This window comes from Priapulus caudatus, unplaced genomic scaffold, assembly GCF_000485595.1.
Source record: "Priapulus caudatus unplaced genomic scaffold, Priapulus_caudatus-5.0.1 Scaffold1831, whole genome shotgun sequence".
Lineage (NCBI taxonomy): Eukaryota > Metazoa > Priapulida > Priapulimorpha > Priapulimorphida > Priapulidae > Priapulus > Priapulus caudatus.
The window spans coordinates 29,699-51,814 of NW_014578892.1; the positions used below are offsets into that span (position 1 = coordinate 29,699).

Consider the following 22,116-nt stretch of genomic DNA (forward strand, 5'->3'; position numbering starts at 1 on the left):
AAATAAGTCACAAAGACTAAGGTTTGTTACACAACTCGTCTGCCTCAGATGTGCAAGTATATAAAATCTGGTTACCCTAGGAGGCCGAAGAGGAAATGTAAGTCGACGGTCAAGGTCAAACTAAGGTCAAGAGCAGTAGTGGTTTGGGTATGCGACAGACCTTCTCCCCAAGGGGTGTTGCTATCCCCCGGGCGTGGAGGGACGGTCACGTGATACAGTTGACGTATACTTCAAAATCATTACCCATCCGGTAAACCTAACTCCAACACCTCTAACCAGAAACCTATCACTAAGTATATGAAACTCGGACTGCTATATAGTAGCGGTCTGATGCGCAAAAATTAATCTATGGTGTGGAGACAGATATCATGATACAAAAACTCTAACCCTAACCCTAACCCTAACCCTAATCCTAACCCTAACCCTAACCCTAATCCTAACCCTAACCCTAACCTAATACTAATACTAATACTAATACTAATACGAATAATATTAATCCTAATACTAGTGCTGCCATCGTGCGGCGTCCCTCCACGCCCGGGGGATAGCATTTCCCCTCCCCAAGATGTGTAAGCATACCAAGTTTGGTAGCGCTAGATCAATTAGGGGCTGAGTTAGAGAGCAGAAGGGAAATATGATCAAGGTCAAGGTAAAGGTGAAATAAAGGTCCCAGTGACCTGGTTTTGGTACTCTGCACACCTTCTCCCCAAGATGTGTAAGTATACCAAGTTTGGTAGCGCTAGGTGAATTAGGGGCCGAGTTACAGAGCGGAAGGAAAATATGATCAAGGTCAGGGTAAAGGTGAAATGAAGGTCGCAGTGACCTGGTTTTGGTACTGTGTACACCTTCTCCCCAAGATGCCAAGGTGCGTTATGGTAAAGCAAAGACGCCAATCGTTTTTGGTGTGGGCAGAGTGATCGTTGCCATGGTAACAAGATTTTTGTGGAAATATTGTAGAACCTGTAACTTGTGCTGTTTTTACCAAAGGTCAAGTTCAAGGTCAAATATAAGTCGCAGAGACCTGGTTTTGGTACGCGACAAACCTTCTCCCCAAGATGTGTAAGTATACCAAGTTTGGTAGCACTAGGTCAATTAGAGGCCGAGTTATAGAGCGGAAGGGAAAGTGTCTGCGGCGGCGGCTGGACAGACATAAAACCATAGTATCCCCGCCGACTTCGTCGCGGGGGATACAATTATACATGGGCATATTTCGTCCTATGAATTGACGACTGAACATCCGGAATTACTGACTACACATGTAACACAAGTTTACACAATTCACGCGTTTGGACACCCAAAACAGTTTATACCTGGTGTAAGTTGCAGGTTTCAGAACAACAGTGTTGCCCATCGCAAGGGCAGGGCAGATCTTCCATGTGAGCAACATAAGTGGGAAGTTCCATGGTACAATCCCACCTACCACACCTACACGAGGAACAACCAAAAACGTCACAACTCAAGCTAAGCACTACTGCGAAACGTTATCATACGATAGAAATGCTAAATTATTTCTCACTATTTACTCATTATATTCTATTATATTATTCTCATTTATATTATCATATATTATATTTATATTATATATTTTATTTTATTTATATTTATATTATATCATTTATATTATTCTCATTATATTATATTAAACTCATATATTTACTCATTATACTATTATCACTATATTACTTATTTCTCAATGCTAAATTATTTCTCGCTGCTTCCCCACGACATCACACAACCGAGTGTTTACACTTTTTGTCCTGTTAGAACAATTTAAATATGACATAAAGGAAAAAAGAAAATCCTTCTTTTAACTGAAACTTGACACACAGGCTTTCAAAACCGGTTATTTAAATCGGTCAGGTTTATATCTACTGGAGATCTAAGTGAATCAGCTAACACATCCTAAACTAATAGCAATAACAAGCCATCAGATTCGCCACAAAAGCAATTGATAAGAATGTCAGACTGAGATGTAAGGATTTTTGAAAAAAAAAAAATTTTATGGGGCCCTAACAGAACATAAACGCTTACCACGTTGCTATGGTATTATGTGCATGGTGCTGTGTATGGTGTATGTGTGATAAGTTATTAAGCTAAGATGTCTGGTGTGGTGATGAATCATGATTAATACACAACCTTCTCATTAGTGCAAACATGCTTGTACATATAACAGACAATCAAGTGGAAAGCCAAACAAGTCCTTGATAGTGAAGTGGTTATTTTATGGAGATGGTTTCACTGTATTATTACAATTAAAGATGCCTTCCCACACACATTTTTGTGACAAACCACTGTAAAAACGTAAGTAAATTAGAAACGAGCAGTTGTCGCCAACTACATGTACGTGATCTAGTATGAATGGAATATCTCTGTAAGGACGTAGAAGGCAGGTAAAGTTAAATAAGTCACAAAGACAAAGGTTTGTTAGACAACTGGTCTGCCTCAGATGTGCAAGTATATGAAATCTGGTTACCCTAGGAGGCCGAAGAGGAAATGTAACAGGTCGAGTCGTCCAATGGTCAAACTTCAAGGTCTAAGAGCAGTGGTGGTGGTATGCGACAGTACCTTTCTCGCCCAAAGGGTTTGCTTATCCCCCGGGCGTCGCGGAGGGAGTGTCAAGTGATACAGTTGACGTAAACAAAAATTACTTTCTCCAAATAAATCTATATACCCATCCGCTAAACCATTAATCCCACTCCCTCAATCCAAGAAACGCTTTAACTCACGTGAAGTATGATAAACTCGGACCGCTATAATTGTACGCGGTCCTGTAATGCGCAAAAATTTAATTCTATGTGTGTAGACAGATATCATGATATCAAGAAACCTATTACCCTTAAACCATTAAACTAAGCCTAAACTAAACGCCTAACCCAACCTAATCCTAACGCCTAACCTAATACTAATTACTAATACAATACTTAATGACGAATAATATTAGACCTAAATACTATCTTGCCATCCGTGCGGCTCCCTCCAAGCGGACCCAGGGAAGCATTTCCCCCTCTCGGGCCAAGATGTGTAAGCTATACACAGTTTTGTAGCGCTAGTCAATTAGGGCTGAGTTAGAGAGGCAGAAGGGAAATATGACCAAGGTCAAGGTAAAGGTGAATATAAGGTCACAGTGACCTGGTTTTGGTACTCTGCACACCTTTCTCCCCAAGATGTGTAAGTATACCAAGTTTGGTAGCGCTAGGTGAATTAGGGGCCGAGTTACAGAGCGAAGAAAATATGAATCAAGGTCAGGGTAAAGGTGAAATGAAGGTCGGCAGTGAGCCTGGTTTTGGTACTGTGTACACCTTCTCCCCAAGACGCCAAGGTGCGTATATGGTAAAGCAAAGACCCAATCGTTTTTGGTGTGGCAGAGTGATTCTGCCATGGTAACAAGATTTGTGTGAAATATTGTATAAACCTGTAACTTGTGCTGTTTTTACCAGATGTCATAGAATTTGGCACACAGGGCCGATATAGAATGTCCTATATTATATTATATATAATATGTATGTATATATTGGTCCTGTGTGCCAAATTTCATGACAAATCGGATAAAAACTGCAGAAGTTACAGTTCTAGAATATTTTGACAAAAAATGTTGTTGCCATGGCAACGATGACTCCGCCCACACCAAAAAACGAATTGGCGTCTTCCTTTACGATAACGCACCTTCATGCGAAATTTGGAAGATGATCCGAAAAGAACTGCAGCCGTAGAGCGCTCACAAGGAAATCTTCGGCGGCGGCGGCGGCGGCACGACGAGGCCAAATTCTTAGTATCAGGATTAGATAATAGGAGGAGTGTGACATCAAATAACCAAGGAAATTCGTCATTTACTAGCCTTATATAATACCTACGATTTATTACACGTAACTCATCCAACTTGAGCTCAAATCGGACACAGTACATTCGCCGCCATCATCGTACGAAATGTTTCCTCGTAGACACCCGCAATCCGTAGATACAGCCTAAAACGTACGATCACGATTCTTCATTCTCTGGCCATCAATCCAACCCATTGCGCGCCTATAATTTCAAACAAAGCAGCTACCTAACACGCTTTTTATTGCTAACTGAGCGAGGGCATGTGCTCGCGTGGAGATTAGGCTTCAACACTTGGCGAGATAACCTTTGACCCGTACACAGGCTACACAGGCCACTTTGTACATAGCTGGCATGCCTTCACGCACGCACGCCAACCAAAATGATTAGCTCGTCGAGTGTTGCGTCGATCTCCAATCTCCCTGCGAGCCACAACGCCACATTCACTGTCAGCTATCCGAGAAGAGCAAACACAGCGACTGCACGCCAGGTTGCTGCTTTTGTCTGAATTATAGGCGCACCAATGGGCGTTGATAATGGCCAGAGAATGGAGAATCGTGTCGTACGTTTTAGGCTGTAGTCTACGGATTGCGGTGCTCTACGAGGAAATGATTTCGTACAATGGGGCGAATGTACGTGGCGATTTTGAGCTCAAGTGTTGAGTGAGTTATCGCGAGTAAATCGTAGGTATTATAAGGCTAGTAAATTACGAATTTCCTTGTTTATTGATGTCACACTCCTCCCTATTATCTACTCCTGATAGTATTCCCCCGAACTCGTTCGGGGAAGACAATAACTCACTACACTTTAACTGAACGTTAGCTTTGAAAATAACTGTAAAAATATATTTTGTTTGTTTGTTTGTTCGGTTACTTTATTTTATACTGGACTCTAGGGTTTTAAATCACACATGTAGAACCCACCTCAGGTAATCGCTGGCTCGGTCCAGTTTGGCAGTTCTTATTGCACAATTTATCTTGAAGCAGATTTTACGACTGTATCCCTTTACTAACTATTCAACTACGCGACGTGGACGTTTTCCACACTCTATCTCTTTTTGCTGAGTGCTAAGCAGAGTGCTAAGCAGAGAAGCAGTGTGTACCATTTTTCAAGTCTTTGGTATGACCCGGCCGGGATTTGAACCCACGACCTTCCGCATGCGAGGCGAGCACTCTACCATTGAGCCATCGCTGCGGTATAAAAAATAAAAAATAAAATAAATAAAAAATATATATAAAAAAAAAAAATATGTATCAAGCCTATATTTGGTCAACGAAAAAACAACTCGAAAAACGCTTTTCGTTGCTGTTCTGTATCATGGCGGCAAGAGTCGATGCAGGTCACTTAACCAGCACAGCCATAGATATCATATAACACATGTGTTATATGATATCTATGAACACAGCCTTCATGACCTTCATAGTGCATTATCAGCGCTTGGCAACACCGCATGGCAACAAGAGACGCTTCACATCACTGCAGAGCAGCAAAAGTAAACGCTGTTTGAAACATTTGACTCGACACTTTCACTTCGTTGTCTAAAAGCTTCGAATGTACGTATTCCCGAGCAATTTTTTTTACCTATCAGTCTATCACACATATATATAGGCAAGTACAAACGTGCAATGTTAAAATAATTCATTTTTGCCTGATTTTATGTTTGCCACTTGAAGAGAGGTGTCAATTGTGCGCTATATGCACTGTTATGCAGGTATATATTCTACACATGTGACTGTTAACACAGGGCTGACTGTAATACCTATCGGCTTCCAGTTTTGCATCTCAGTGTCCATGAGTTCGGCCCAACCAGCATGGTGGTAGAAGTGTCTCACCACCAGGGGAATGTCGCAGTCTCTTGTCTCGCGGATTGTCTTTCCGTTGTCCATGGCCTCGATGACACTGATCAGACGCTGGTGTTTCTGTACGTGTCTAGCGATGCTGTGACACGTGCGAGAACAATGCCTCTCTGATTATCACAAGGAGTCAATGAACAATGTCCATTAAACCTAACCATACCAACCCTCTCTGATTATCACTAAGTATTCGATAAACAACATCCACTAAACCTAACCATACCAACCCTTTCTGATTATCTGATTATCTATCTGATTAACAATATCTCTCTTATTATCACAAGTAGTCGATGAAAAATGTCCACTAAACCTAACCATACCAACATTTTTTATTAACAAATTTACTGTTCTATTAAACAACCCATTTTGGTCCCGGCTCCACGACCTCGCGTAATTCAGCATAGTGCATGCATGATTGAACAAGCGCCGGACGTGGGCACTTACCTGTACAGGTGGCGAGCGCGCACATGTCCCGACAGCTTGCTCCAGCTCCCAAACGCAGTCTTTGCGGCAGCAACAGCCGTGTCAACATCCTCCTGCGTGCCCTGCACTGTGGAGGCCATAACCTCGCCAGTGGCAGGATAGCGCGTCTCGTAAGCCTTCCTGCCTTCAGGCCGCATCCACTGGTTGTTAATGAAGTGGCCCAGGTTGCCATTGCTGTGGTCCTCTAGCCATTTCTGGTCATGGGTGAAAGGAATAGTAATATTAGTATGACTTTTAGCAGTATATACGCTGTTACAAGCTGTTCCGCTTTTGTTGACGCACCCTCGCTCCGAGTACTAATAGACAAGGCCAGCATTTATTGGGATTAAAGTGTCTATATCGGACTATCCTTGAGCCTGAGGCTTGAGACCCCGGCCAGGCAAATCACGTTCTATTTCTAGACTAGGATCAGAGCTCAACGCGATTAATCAAAATACGCAAACTATATGAAATATCAACTGGCTTACCTTTGCGGCTTCGGGAGACTCTGGGGCTGGTCCATAGCTCATGCTTTCGAATATTTCAGCAACCGAATCTCCCGACTTCGCTTGGGTGGAGGCTGCCATGTTTCCTAGAAAATCATTCGTCGCCTCGTCGCGCCATCTCCCGGGAGATAAATTGATAAGCGTGCACTTTTAGGTTATGTGAATTTTGTTATACCGTGAACTTTGCAACAATATATATGTGAAAGTGCGTTTTCAATATTACGAGATACCGTATGTTGCACTTGGATTTGGCCTGTGTAATATATAATAAGGCTGCTACGCATGTCTTAGGGTTGTTACAGCAGCAGGTGTACATCTAACCTGTATGATACAGGCGGTTCCGGTTCCGCTTCACTACACTTCACCCCTGTAGATAGTGTAGTGAAGCGGAACATACCGCCTGTATCATACAGGTTAGTGTACATCCACAAATTACAAACATTGGAGCCGGTGAATGAATGAATACACATGAATGAGTTTGAATAACTATTTATTATTGTATGTACGCTGTTGTTCAGGTGTTCTCAGATGGAAATTCTGTCAAAAACCGGCACGTGCATTTGCTACAGGACTGTTTAAATTGTAACAGCAGTGTTTCGTGTGCGTGGAAATCTAGGTCACTTGCTGCATAAACTCCACACTGACGACCAATAACATAACAAGAAAAAGATCTATCCAAAAAACATGTAACCAGAGTATCATAAAAAAGACGCATCATTTCTTGTTTTCACAAACAATATTCGGCAGGTTCTCACAATCGGCTTAACATTGACGTAATCATTATACAATATAAGCCTTCTAATCTTCTCTAATTCCGTTATTTGCATTATAAACATTTTTATTACTAACATAAAGCAGTCAGTATCGGAATAACGCACATAATCATAAACAGCCACATCAGTAATAATCAGACCAGCCGCAGCCCTTCAGTGAACAAAAGTGGCATTCAAATAATAATTATGATACCCTCTAACAAGAGCAAGACCTGTTCTCATTACTTTTAAATTATCACCTATACGAGGAATATAAATATGTTTGCATGCACGCACGCACGCACGCACATGTCACATATTCTGATCCGACAATATTTACTACATGTTAAAAATATCAACAAGCGGTGACAAGACCTGCTTCCCAAGGCATGAAGTGTGAAAGCTGTCACAGCATGTCACCTGGTGAACTAAACAACACCTATAGTGTTCACAGCTGTATGGTTGACTGACATCAGTTGGTTATGCAACAATATATATACTTACATGAAATCTAGTCATAAAGAACCCAACACAAGCAAAATGTCATTCTGATATATGAATTTTCTTTATAACTAGTTAAAAATATCAAGGTTAACGAAAGGCATGACTTCATTACTCCATTTTTACAGATATGAAAACTGTTACTCCTGCTATGTGTAGACGCAAACATCTTTGTTGTACCACCACACACACTTATATAGTGCTGACACATTACACGTGCCACATTTACAGCCGTTAATGGAAACTACAATAATATGTAATTTAATGTATGCAGCGTTATGCAGACAACAATTTGCACAGGGTTGCCCAGTCTAAATGAATACTCATGCGTACCACGCTATATACTCTTTCAGCTAATCCAACATGAATCACAGAATTCACAAATATGATTTGATACCACTTAATGCATTTGGTAAACACGTTTGATAATTCCTATATGATGTATTCCTATATTATGTTCGTGTACAGCCAGTACGTATTGTTGTATAATGCTAACGCAAATAGTGGATTTATGTAGATACGCCCTTTGTCAGATACATACAATTCCTACAAATAATGTGACAGCACAGTATACGGGAAAATAATACATGCATTGTAAATGAAAATTTGTTTTCCAGTAAAATGTTTTACTATTGATTCACAGTTGCACCAACTCACATTAGATGTACCTAACACCATGTGTAGCTGTGATCACATTAGAATGTCTAAGCAAAATGTAAATAGTTTACTCTCAACCCAAGTTTCCCCATTCCCATTAATTTACTTTTCAGAGAAGAGCACTGGGTGGTCTGCAGCCTAGATATATAAATTCACCCATATATAAGACAAAACTAGCAACATTTCTTAGAAAACCTATACTCAACAAAAAATTCATAGTGATTCACGTATAAAAGCAATATTTCAAATTAATTCCATAACAACGAGTGGTGCCACAAAACTTTAATTGCAAATCTGCCTAGCGCTGATTATGTTAATAGTAGACTCCGTGGCAGCTGATACACACCATACAACCTCATAATTCATAAATATCTTACAGTCCTATGTGCGACATTAGATATATCCATTATCTAAGAGGCAAACATCACTGGCAGAGTGACTGTGCCGAGCTGCACCACCTGGTTTACAAGTTAGAACCGCATCGGTTGGGTCACCTCAACAAGACCAGCCTTATCTCTGCACTTCTTCATCAGGGCTCGAAGCATGAACTGTTCTCGAGAGAGTTCCCTGACATGCTGAAAATAGCAAGATGACTTTAACCGATTGATAAACTTCATAAAAGAAATTCACATATTTTTTGATTATTTATGAGGGATAGCGCGAACGCAGTCCCCCTCTAACAAAAATTATACACCCGAGTTCCCTCGATTTGAGAGAATCGCAGGAGTCAGCCAAACCGAAGTGCAATGGAAAGGCCTCTTCCTGGGGGATCCGCCTTGTTGATCATGGAAGCCCCGATGCCAGGTAAGTATGCTTTGGTTAGGTTCCCCCTAACACTTGTATACGAAGCAACAACAAATATTTGTGGTGGCTAGATACATAACCTTTGACACTGCCAAGATACTTGCTCACTGACGCATACAATTGTAAGCTTCTATTTACGAGACAATAATTATAACCAAAATCTGGACACTGGTACAGAGGTTTCGGTGTAAAATAACTTTATGTCCAAAATAATATATGTCAAAGTTTCGTTAAATTAATATTAACTGCCATCTATCGGTGAGAATAGTACTCACTGGTACACACTTCACTCTAAAGAGTTTGTGGTGTGTCTCTTGTTGTCATTCACATCACATACTTCGTGCTAACCACGGCCCGTGAGTGAATACGGATATTACTACTCGCAAGAATATTGCAACTACTTCTTAAATAATATTTACTACATTAATACATATATAAATTTTTATATTTTTATGTCATAACACTGGCAGTTACACAATCATTTATGGATTATAACGTGATTGTGAACACGTGCTGCCACCTAGTATCAGGAACATCAACTAAAATGTTAAACTCAAAAAGGCACTAATGTACAACGAATGCTAAAAAATGCAATAAAAAAAACCATGCTATTATTTATTGTTATACCAATAAAACAACATAACCAAAAATTTCAAAGAAACTTTTAAATGATTTCCACTTTTCAACAAATTCGTGTATAAGTAACGTTATGCTAATTTAATTAAACAAGATACTCCACATCCTGCACTTCTCTAAGGAATATATCTTCCAGAATGCATTACATTTCAGCAGGAGCGTATAATGACAAAGGAGTAAGACAGCGATTTGGTACTGATTTCACTACATTTTTGTCGTACGAGTTCGATGTGAATAAAAATACAAATGTATACAAACATGAGCTTCTTTTGTTCACTGGTCCTTATTCTATCTTCCGGTAGTATTACAAACCGCGTAGCTTCCTTCGTTTTGACATAATTCGTACTTTTCCACGACATGGTTTTCACCTTAGTTACCGTAATCTGGCGAGGCCACACTCTAAATTTGCACACACAGCTCTTCAATGAGCCACGGTCAGTGCTTTTCGGCCTCGTACCTAGTCGAGTGCAGAAAGATTCGCTACTAAAATTAAATAGGAGCTCACAAGCGCATTTCCAACGCTAACATTCTCCCATATCATTAGATCCTAGCAAATACTTCGTGTTCATCATAATCACTACTACTGTTATGACAAAAATAGTAACTCCTAGTTGCCTCCATTTCACTTGCCGTTGCTTTAAAACCCACAAGAAAGAGTGTGTAGCAAAAACTCGGCATCCTGGCGCAAATCAGGCCGACCTGCTTCCCGCCAACACAGATAATAGCCCTCGAAGTGTGGTGACGTGAACGGTCACCATGTTTTTATCTTTGCTGCGCCCTTGTACCGCTGTATTCCCGCGCAGATCTCGATGCCGCCGCTTGCACGTGTCTGCTTGGAGAATTGGGGAAACTGTCTCAACAACATCGGAGAATTCCAACAACATTGGAGGTATTTTCAACAATACCTTTCTACAAGACAACCCGCAGCTGTGAAATGGGAAGGAACTAAAGATTTTTATCTTTGCCATAAGGTAGTATTTAGCATGATCACGTCCAAGATTTTAGCTAGTCTAGTTATCTAGGAGTAAATAGCGTTTGATGCCGTCATTGTGGCGGGCTTTAATTAACGTGCACCCATGCTGTTTTAAAAAAATTAAATAAAACTATTACATTAAATCTATAGTTTAGGAATGCCCTTGTTTATGGTTAATCCCCTGCAGCTTTTTTTTAATAAACGCTGCGTCTGGTAAAAAATATCTGAAACACTTCGACGGCCGCCGAGGAATGCACTGTATAATGTTAGGATAACGAACCTGACTTGTTTGGTACTAGCCAACCGATTGGTAGGCTTTTCGTCATCTATTCGGTCTTCATTAATTGCACTAGCAATCAACCGTATCTCTAAGCCTTCCTCGTACAGTGCCGCTCTGGCGCTGCCTGAACCGCGATTCCACCTGCCGGTGCTCCATTGAAGAGCTGTGTGTGCTAAATTTAGAGGTGCGCCTCGCCAACGATACGTTAATAACGGATACAACCACAGTCGTGAAAAGTTACCGATTTATGTCAAGAAACACAGGAAGCTATGTGGTCTATTTGTAATACTACCGTTGGAAGATAGAATAAGACCCAGTGAACCCAAAAAAACTCATTTTGTACTATCATTTTGTAAGTTTATTCACCGATTCGCAGACTTTCTGCACGACAAATACTGTTAGTGAAATCAGTACCAAATCGCGTCCTTACTCCTTTGTCATTATACGCTCCTGATTTCAGCTACAAAATATCATAGTTATCCACAGAACTAACCTTCAAGTAAACTTCTGTTCAATCACACGCCTTCCAAGGCCCGCCAAAGTATAACAATACATCTGTCGTTGCATCCCTCAAGAAAAAGCATTAGATATCTGAAAAACAGAAATTTATGATTGTTAGAAGGCCATGTCAATCAGGAAACAATATACACTCAATTGCTTGGAAAAAACATACACATTCATATCATCCACTATAATCATGGCACGTTCTGCTAATAAAACGAGTCATCAGTATGGCCACCGGACCCTTGAAGGATGGGAAACGATTTTCGTAATAATCTCCACAGTGAACAACTGCTTTCTTTAACATACAGCAATAAGTGTGTCACTCGGCATCAATTTACGGCAAAGAACAACTTATTAAATCATAAGCCATTTCCGCCTGAGGGGTAAAACCTACATATAATATTATATACTACATATATACATATACTAGTAGTCTACGCTCTGCCCGCAAAGCTTATTGTTAATTAAGTGTTAATTGCAGTCTTCAAAAAAGTCTTTAAAATACGACACGTTTCACACAGTTCCCAAATGCTGCATGTATCGTGCGCATAGTTGATATGCCGCGGCCAGCACCAGCTTGCTAACTAACGGGAACCTGCTGGGCTGTGGGTCGATATTAAGGTAATCACAGTAACACACTTGCCTCCGCTTCTTATCATCAGGCAACACAGTAACACAGCTGAAAATCAAGCCTGCACGTGCCCGTAGCAGCAACATTTATTCTAGCCACGGCTGGAAACTTGCACAACCTCGAATACAATTCACTTGCCCGCTCACATATCCCAACCAGCCCCCAGCTTCCATCATAGATCCAATTAGAAACTAATCGGATAAAAACTTGCCCCCGAATACATGCGAACATTTTGGAAAACCGGTGAAACCCGGTGTCGTATCAAACAAGAACTCTTTGAAGAACACATACGATCTCAGCGAAAATGGTGTGTCATATGATAAGGGAGAAATCAATAGACGAAAACAAGATAAGCTTTGAATATATTTATTCACATATTGATAGAATATTTACAAGTTGAAAACTATGCAAAACGCTGTTAAAACGGTGTCATACACTTCTCTATTATGAGCTCTTGATATATTATACTGATTGTTTACTATAGATGTACATACTGCTTGTAGAGTGGCGCAGTCGTGACAACAGCATCGTCAATGTCCACTTGTTCCTGCTCCTCCATCTTGCCTAGCAGCTTTTTCAGCTCTTCACTCTTCTCCTTCAGCAGCACTACGTTTTGATCTACCTTCACCTGTAATGTTCAGTCAGCAGATAATCAGTGATATTATATATACATGTATGCATCCAACATGACACACGCATGTGCTTTCGATCCAAATGCAACAATCACCCACAGACTGATAGAGTAAACTATTAAATTGACTACGTCACGAATTTTCTATGGTATATATTTGTAAAATTTTTATTGCCATTTTTTTACATTATAAGTAAGTACTAATGGGACTAAATGTATCGTCAAATTCTTTAGAACATGTGTCAGTAATAAGTATGAACATTCAATACTGGTGCGATTGCTGCTGTAACAGATTCATTCTAATTAACCTGAGACTTATAAATATAATAAATAGTGATTATCCTCTAACTGTGGAGTGGGGTTGTGTTGAACCATACCTGTTCTTCCTCTAGACTGTTAATAATCTGCTCCAACCTATCCTTCCCTTTATTCAAATCTTCCTGTGTTTTTTTCAATGCATCCATTTCAGCCTAGAGCCAACATAAGAACACGATCAATTAATAGAAACATGGTCTCGGAAAGATTAGTATCATTAATCTATCGCCAAACAAATGTATCATGATTTAAATGTAGAGAAAGATGAAACATTGATTGAAGTGCATGCACTGTGTGACGGTACTGAGACGAATATGCAAAATCAACATAAATGGTATTAACACGAAGCTTAGTACGACATGATCGTACACTCGAGTTGTACAATAATGTGCGAGAAGTAGCACTAACCTGTGCTTGTGCAAACACCTCCTTTAGCCTGCGATGCATCTTGTCTTGCACAGCTGAAAGGATGGACGCACGAAGATGTTCTTCTGTCACCGTATTTGTGTTTCCAGTAGCTGCGCCACAAACCAGATGAATAATGATTTGTCAGAGAATTACGTTTTAGTGTAGACATTAGACACAAAATTCTCCCAAAACACAACAGCGGGCATGCATGTTCAAGCCTACAGAATTCAAAATTAAGGGTATTCTGCAGCAGTTTTGCTGCCTACAAGGGTCAGTTTGCTGCCTGCTCTCATTGTCACCCATAAATACTTGCGGCCAAAAAATTCCTAATAAAGTATACTAAAAGCACCAGAGATATAGACAATTTCTGGTCGAAAATGGTGGCCAGTTGTTCAGGGTTATTTCTTCAAATCGCGTTGACCCTACGTGACTGTCCATACTTCATTTGATGTGCAACTTAGATTAAGCATAGGTGATAATACTTAGAAGGAACAAATCAGGAGGAACAGGGCTAGGAGGCCAAATGAGCTTTCTAATAGCAAGAGGCAATAAGACAGTACTGTCTGAAGGTGGAAGAAAGTGGAACTGCTATCGTTTTTTCAAGTTTCTACCTGGGTGAATATGGTTGCTGCCTGTTTTTTCCTGGCAGCAAGGACTTACTGCATGGTAAAAAATGTTATATCTAACCCTGAAGCCTAGTACTTTTAGTACATCTAAGTCTAACGACAACATTTTTAATATATCATGTGTTAGTGAATATGAAACATAGACGTCCCTTGTGCCACAGTCTGGTGCCCCTCTATACCATGCTTGCTTTTATGCACGGTTCGTCATTAATAGTCTTACCTGCTGTGCCCGCACCAGCATAGTAAGGACTAGACTGCTGGTGTGTTGCACCAGGGTAACCGGGGGATTGGCCGCTGCTGCTCGGTGTGTAACCAGGATAACCCGCTGGTGGCTGCTGGTAACCTGACGACCCTGGAATTACATGACAATCGTGGCACTTTCGATGTTAACTCGAATTATCACGGGTCGCGGCGGTCACGGTGACTGCTAGGTGTGACAAGATAAGGCCATTCTGGTGTAAACTATACGTACAGTGGCTATAACACGGCTTGATTACTAAGATACTGATATGGATAGGATGTTCTCACATGCACGACCTCACCAGGTTTTGCTAGACGAGTTAAATAGGCATCGTTTCTGATTGCATTCTGAGCCAAGATATTCCTGTATTCTGCTGCCGTGTAATTCAGCAACGCACTTTATTTAGAATGGCTTCAGTTAACAATCGTACGAAAATGGGCCTGCAATCGCCCCATCAAGAAATTGAAGATTACTAATCTTATTTTGGTATACATTATGTTGAGTGATTATCAGGGTACTTACCAGGGTACTGTTGTGGATTATAGTTCGAGTAGGGAGTTGGGTAGCCCGGATTGTACTGTCCAGCTGGTTGGCCTGGCTGTGGCATCTGCATGTAACCTAGGAGGCAGTGACAGTTAAAATGCATTCCAGAAAGCTATCAACACAATCTCAACCACATAAAATCAAAGATAAACTAAGCAAACCAATCAACTCCCAGACATTCTGTGTCATGCAGGCTGCAGCCCTTAGCAACAGCACCAACCAATCAGAGACCCACTTGCAGCAACAAAAGTAAGGATTTTACATACGAAGATCATCATTCAGCAATGCAAAACATTACTACCGTTATAAAAAATTTAATGGAAGGGCATAACAGCTGCAACTCATACCTTGTCCAGTTGGGTAACCTGTGTGTCCTTGCTGCTGTGAGTATGAAGACTGAGGACTGCTAGTTGGCTTTGAATACACAGGAGGCATCTCTCCAAACACAATACACATGATCTGTACCAAACCAACCACGTCTGAAGCTGGCTGAATGGGAGAGACAGATCATATCATAAAAATGCTATGAAAATGTAAAAAAACATTCTAAAACCAAGTATCGTGGTAAATAGTTAACGTAAAATTTAAAAAAAAGATATGTAATTTATTCGCCAGTTTCATCCCCCATGACATTAAGGACCGCAAAACAAATACCATGAGTATCAAAATGCACAAGATAAACCTCATGCACCATCTTAATGGTTATGCAAGAAAGATATTCACCTGGCAATTTAACAGATCTGTTAATCAACTTTTATTTAAAGTGGTGTTGTTAATTGAATCTACCTGTTTCCACTCGTGAAGATAAGGCAGATAAATCTTCCCATTAGCATCCACGTGCTTAGAAGGCCGAATCAGCATGGTGCTGGTCGGTTTAACGTAACACATGGGTGGGTTATAGGGGTGGGTATCTACCAGCCAAATAGACACCGGTATATTGTACGTAGTGCCTAGAAATATCCAAAGCATACACATTACAAAACTAAATAGAATCATACTAGTGCATGTTACGGATTAAAATTTTAATGAAATGAAAGATTACATGCACCTTGACAATGTTGCAGCATTAAACGGTTTATGTAAATAAGCACAATTAGGTAATGCAAGGCACAAAATTCAGATTTTTTGGCACCGGCCCAGAGGGCTGGTAACAGTAATTTTTACCAACCCTCACCATAATTTACCAGCCCTCACAAATTTGTTTGTAAAATCAATGTCATGTTTCAAACTTGCATTCTCGATTTCAAATTTGTAAAATGTTGATGGCGTTGATGGCGTACAATGTTATGGCGTGATATCCTTCAGGTAAAACAGTAATGTAGGCTATTTGCTCTAAATAATGTAGGCTATAAATAAAAATGTAGGTACTCGCTAACACGGCTGAAACCACCGGCTCGGAGGGCCGGTGTTTTGCTAATGTTACCGGCCCTCCAAATAATTTGCCGGCATATGCTGGTGGGCCGGTGCTAATTTCGCACCCTGTAATGTACAGTTATGTTATATAAACAAAGGTATCTGGTTGTAAGGTTGAAATAGTCATACATATTATTATATTATAATAAATATAGAATAAAAACATTTATAACTTGCACAACTTTCAAGAGAAACCCAAAAGAATTATCAGTGCTACCTTTGTAATTTACAGGGATAGTTCCTTCTAGTTGCAACAGTTCCTTTTGTGCTCCATCTGTGAAAACTAAATAAGAAAAAAAAATGCTAAAAGCGTGTTCCTATAATATTGCAAATCATTGTGTCACAAACCATCTAAAAGATATATATATGTAAATATATTTTCATTTATTTACTTATTTATTTATATACGGATGTGTGTGTGTACGCTTAGCTATCTTGAAAAGTTAGTCTATAATGTTGATAGCTTGCTCTGGTAATTGCTAAAACCTGTAAGAGAGTATTCCAGAAATGATCCTCATTATTGGATTGAAGAAAATATAGCAAAACAAAGGTGACAATCACAAAATTTAATGCAAATAAAACATAATAAGGAACTTGGGTGACAGATAGAATCTGGAAAACCGATTAACTTACTATAATTATCCAGTTTCGGTTTTAGGTCAGGAAACTGGCGGGTCAGATTTGTAACATCTCTCTTCGCTATGTCTGCATAACGGTACTGTAAAAAATATTAAAACAGAATTAAAGGCTTGAGGTGTTACAACTATAAGCACAAGAAATGAGAGCAATATTTACTTTTTAAATGTCAACTGTATGCGAAAAATAAAAAAAATCTCAGCAAAACTTGTTTCACAACTGTAGTGATACGTAGTTATAATTTCTTGACTAACATAGATCTGTTTGATCAGAAGTTCAGAACTATATACTAAATTACCACTAACTACCAACAAAAGGAAGTAAGAAAATGTCATAGCATGTGCTACTTTGGTGGTAATAGTTATACCCTCCTCCTCACTTACCCCCTCATAGAATAAAGCAACAAAGAAAATGTAGGTTAGTCAATCTCCAGTTAGGGAACCGATCCTTGGATGGGGCAGTTTGTGTCTTTGCAAATTTTGTGTCAAACAGTGGAATACCATTATTGCACAACAAATGGATAGAGAAATAGACAAGCATGCAGACCAATATAGGGCAGGATAGGGATACACAGAAATCAAAGCTGTTCAAGATTGTTTTTTAAAGGGCCAAGAAAAACGTACGAAGATATATAATGCTTCCTATTTTCAGATAGAGATTAACTGGCGTCAAGGTTTCTCACTATTATATAGCTAAAGAGTTGGTAATCCCCTAGGTGACTAGCTTCTTTTAGCATCGCAGAATATTTACATAACAGTAAAATGACCCCATTTGCCTTTTATTAATTGTATTACACTCATGCAAGAACACTTTCACTGAACATGGTAGGAATGGATTCTAGTCTGTAAGTGTAACAGCAGTATAAATTAGAGTTAGGTTTGGGAATAAGGATTGAATATAGAATATAGGGTAGAATATATAGAACATTATAATTATGTAATGCATAACGAATTCAAACTCCTTATGGCACATTGCCGTATGGAAGTGTTACTAATTCAACGAGCCACTGTAAAATTCTGTGTGGTATGGACTTAAGCAGCACTCAAGTCAAGGTCTAATGCATATTTACCCACCTACAATACTATTTGATGACACTAATCTTCATAACCTCATAACGAATATTATTGATAATCTAAAGGACTGCGAGTGTACTGAAGCAGGAGAGGGACTACTTTACTGACACATCCAATGACAACATAGCCTGACCAGGCTCTAAGACTGTTTCGTGTCATAGGAGCCTGACACCCTTCCACACAAAACATTTTGTAGCACGAAAACAGATGCCCAATTTCGTATATAAAACAATAGTATTACCACCCCTGATCTGACTTGTTACATGTTCAAATTGTATTGTCATTCATGACACACTTCTCAACTGGTATTTGCCTAGATCTGTATTCATGTCATAATCAGAAAATCTGGAAAGGAGTTACTTTTGAAAGTTGGCAAAGCATGCACATTCTCCCATAACTAAGCATGTGTGAGAACTAATATGAGACTGGCAAGAGTGCACCAAAATCATGCAGAATTCAAAAAGTAATGGCCACTTTGTTCTAATTTCTCCCGTATCAAAACCCAAAAATGCTTGCCGACACGTAAATACATAGTTGCCAATAGCGTACATATGGTTAATAATGGCAAGGAAGTACAGAGAAATGGCAAAAACCAGCACAAGTTAGGTATTGGTGATCAGAGATAGTTTGGGACCCCACGAATGTGTTTTCGCATATGTGCTTAACTAATCCGGGGTACGAAACTAGGCTTGGGCCGGTATTGGTACGATTTGTTACAGCACTATGTTAGCTACAAGGTTTGGTCGCTGCATTCGCTTGTGACCATCTCGCCCCGTAGTAGCGCCGAGAAGGTAACTTGCGGCTACTGATAGGCTGATAGCAATGTTGTGTTGATGAGATTGGCAGTTCAACATTTGCGATTCAATAGTCACATAGTTTTTCATATTATTAAAGTAGCATACTCAGATCCTGAATTATTAGGTTCCACTCTCACTTGCACACCACTCACCAATAATGCAATATACTGCAGTAGGGCTGAGAGGGTCTATGTCCCCCGGGGTACTGCCGGAACGTACCCTGGTACTATCTAATATGCCGAACCGTACCTCGCCTACTCCACTAACGAGTCTAGGGAGTCCTACGGCCTACTCCCTAACCGAACCCTAACCCTAATCCTAACCCTAACCATATCAAATAGTGACCAGGGTACGTTCCGGTATACCGGACCGTACCCAGGGTACGTTCCGGCAGTACCCTGGGGAACATAGACCCTATGAGCTGCAGTAGGCAGTAGGGCCTACAAAACAGTGTAAACTGCGGGACCAACGAAATAGCAATGCGAAAAACGGATTTCCTACACTAGTAGCATAATAACTTGGAAAGAAATAGGGCATTAATGATAATAATTCGCGTACAATCCTAGTTTGGGACCTCGGCCCTCATTTTCACAAATGTGCTAAACTAATCCGGGATTGGGCTAACTAAACTAGGACTCAGGAGCGAGTAGGACTGCCGATTGAATCATAATCCGGGTATCCAACGGTGTAACTGTAAACAAAACATCAACTATACAATGACTCACCTTCGCCAGGGCGTTTCTTAAATACTGCTCCGACATAACTCGTTTGGTAAATCTGTAAACTATTAAGATTTGTTATTACACAAGGACTGAAGGAGGATCACTGATCAGTGGTGCACACAACGATGAAAGTCGTTTGCTTTCATGTTGGTAAATTTGTCCGTTCTTGTGTTAAAACAACAATCGTGCATTCTGGGTGTTGGGCTGCCGGATTCCAGCGCTCTCACTTCTCAAACTCCACGACAGATGGCGCTCTCGCTCATAGGCTCAATCAGAGCGGGTTTGTCTATATTCAGGCCGGTACAGGAGATAATTTGCATATCACTTCCAGCTGTGAAGAAGATGGTGAAGGAGGAGGAAGGGGAGAAGAGAGAAGGTGTGGAGAAAGAGGAAGGGAGAAGCTGGTGGAGAAGGAGGAGGGAGAAGGTGGTGGAGGAGGGGGAGAAGCTAGTGGAGAAGGAGGGGAAAAGGTGGTGGAGAAGGAGGAGGGGAGAAGCTGGTGGAGAAGGAGGAGGGGGAGAAGCTGGTGGAGAATGAAGAAGGGGAAGAAGGGAAGCTGTGGAGAAGGAGGAGGGGAGAAGCTGGTGGCGAGAAGGAGGAAGGGCGAGAAGGGAGAAGGTGGTGGAGAAAGAGGAGGGGGAAAGCTGGTGGGAAGGAGGAGGGAGAAGGTGGTGGAGGAGGGGGAGAGCTAGTGGAGAAGGAGGGGAAAAGGTGGTGGAGAAGGAGGAGGGGAGAAGCTGGTGAGAAGGAGGAGGGGAGAAGCTGGTGGAGAATGAAGAAGGGAAGAAGGGAGAAGCTGGTGGAGAAGGAGGAGGTGGTGGAGAAGATGGTGGAGAAGGGAGGGGAGAGCTCAATCTACGCTAACGTTAATGATTACCGCTCCTGCTCGTAACGGCCGCTAGGGCCTACTCACCAGTCAGTGTAGCGAGCGCAGTCAAGCGTAACATGACGACTGGTATTATACAGGTTAAATCTACGCAAGGACTTGACTCTACGTATCCTGAGTGTGCGAAGGGGGGGGGGCGCTGCATGCAGTTTGCTCACTTCTAAGCAAGTTTTGACCCGAACGTTTTTAGAGAAATTGAAATTATGAAGAGAGCTGTTTGGCAAATTATGAAGATGCAATTTGAGAGCTTTGAGAACAAACAAACAGAAATGGGAAGGCGACGGAGGGGCAGGAGGAGGCAAAGGAGGAGAGAGCAGAGGGGATCGAGGTAGATGTGAAGGCTAGAAGGAGAGAAAAGAGGAGGAGGGGTAGGCCGGGGTGAAGAAGACGGTACATGGTAGAAAATGGAGGCGGTAAATGAGAGAAAGGAGGGAGGAATGTAAGGAGAGGAGAGAAGAGGAGCAGGAGAAAGTGGCGGGGTGGGAGATGGTTCTTTGGGAGGAAAGATGGGGGAGATGTGAAGCGTAGAAGGAGAGAAAAGGAGAGCAGCAGCTAGGAAGAGAAACGTGGGAAAGTGAGAAGAGGAGGCGGAGGAGGAGGAGGAGGAAGAAGAAGAATTAAGAAAATCGTGGGAAGTGGATAAGAACGAGTAGAACGTGGATGTGAAAGAAGATGGGAGGTAGAAGAGGAAGGAGAAAGTAAATGCGGAGGAAGATGCGGAAGGTATAGTAAGAGGGGAAGGCGTAGAGGAGGGAGAGGGAGAGGGAAAAGCAGATGGAAATGAGGGGAAATGCAAGAGAAGGTTAGGAGCAGAGGATGTGGTGGAGGAGAGAGACATAAAGAACAGTAGAAGTAGGAAGGAGATAGAGAGTGGAGGAGGAGGGAGGACGAGGGAAGAGGGAGGAGGAGGGAGGAGGAAGGAGGAGGGAGGAGGGAGGAGGAGGAGGTAAAGGAGGTAAGAGAACGGAGACGAGGAGAAGTAGATAAGAAGGGTATACGTGGAGGAGCTGCTCGAGGAGGAGCGAGGAGGTAGGGAAAGTTGAGGATGGGGTGTTAGTGTAAGATGAGTTAGAGAAGGAGGTAGGAAGGTGCATGGTACAAGAAAATGCAAGAATAAGTATAGGTACTAGAATGGGAGGTGGAGGGGGGGGTGAGGAAAAAAGTAAACGAGGGGGGATAGCAAACTGCATGCAGCGCCCCTTCGTACAACTCAGGATACGTGACTTGAGCCAGAGCCAGAGCGCCATCTGTCGTGGAGTTTTTTTTTGGGGGGATAGGTGTGTGTGTGTGTGTGTGTGTGTGTGTGTGTGTGTGCGTGCGTGCGTGCGTGCGTGCGTGCGTGCGTGCGTGCATGCGCGCGCGCGCGCGCGCGTGCGTGTGTTGTGTGTGTGTGTGTGTGTGTGTGTGCGTGCGTGCGTGCGTGCGTGCGTGCGTGCGTGCGTGCATGCGC

General features: G+C 41.4%; 2 protein-coding genes across 3 annotated transcripts in view; both read right to left on the bottom strand.

Annotated features, from left to right (window-relative positions):
- The window catches only part of LOC106817695 (aldehyde dehydrogenase family 16 member A1-like), a 19,609-nt gene extending 12,872 nt beyond the window's left edge, over positions 1–6,737 (bottom strand). For both annotated transcript variants that reach the window (XM_014822383.1, XM_014822382.1), the window contains exons 1-4: positions 6,620–6,737; positions 6,114–6,346; positions 5,576–5,754; positions 1,311–1,425 (exon numbers count right to left, since the gene is read on the bottom strand). In XM_014822383.1, the coding sequence (XP_014677869.1) occupies positions 1,311–1,425; positions 5,576–5,754; positions 6,114–6,346; positions 6,620–6,718 (626 nt within the window). In that variant the 5' untranslated portion in view covers positions 6,719–6,737. The remainder of the gene's footprint in view (positions 1–1,310; positions 1,426–5,575; positions 5,755–6,113; positions 6,347–6,619) is intronic.
- A 373-nt stretch (positions 6,738–7,110) lies between these two features.
- On the bottom strand, positions 7,111–19,935 carry LOC106817694 (tumor susceptibility gene 101 protein-like). The gene is made up of 13 exons (XM_014822381.1): positions 19,784–19,935; positions 17,186–17,270; positions 16,770–16,835; positions 15,926–16,089; positions 15,487–15,628; positions 15,119–15,214; positions 14,576–14,707; positions 13,730–13,839; positions 13,384–13,476; positions 12,870–13,003; positions 12,388–12,395; positions 11,734–11,747; positions 7,111–9,122 (listed from the first exon to the last, which is right to left on the bottom strand). The coding sequence occupies exons 1-13, from the start codon at positions 19,817–19,819 to the stop codon at positions 9,018–9,020; spliced, it is 1,185 nt and encodes a 394-aa protein (XP_014677867.1). The 5' UTR covers positions 19,820–19,935; the 3' UTR covers positions 7,111–9,017.
- Between the last annotated feature and the right edge of the window lie 2,181 nt (positions 19,936–22,116).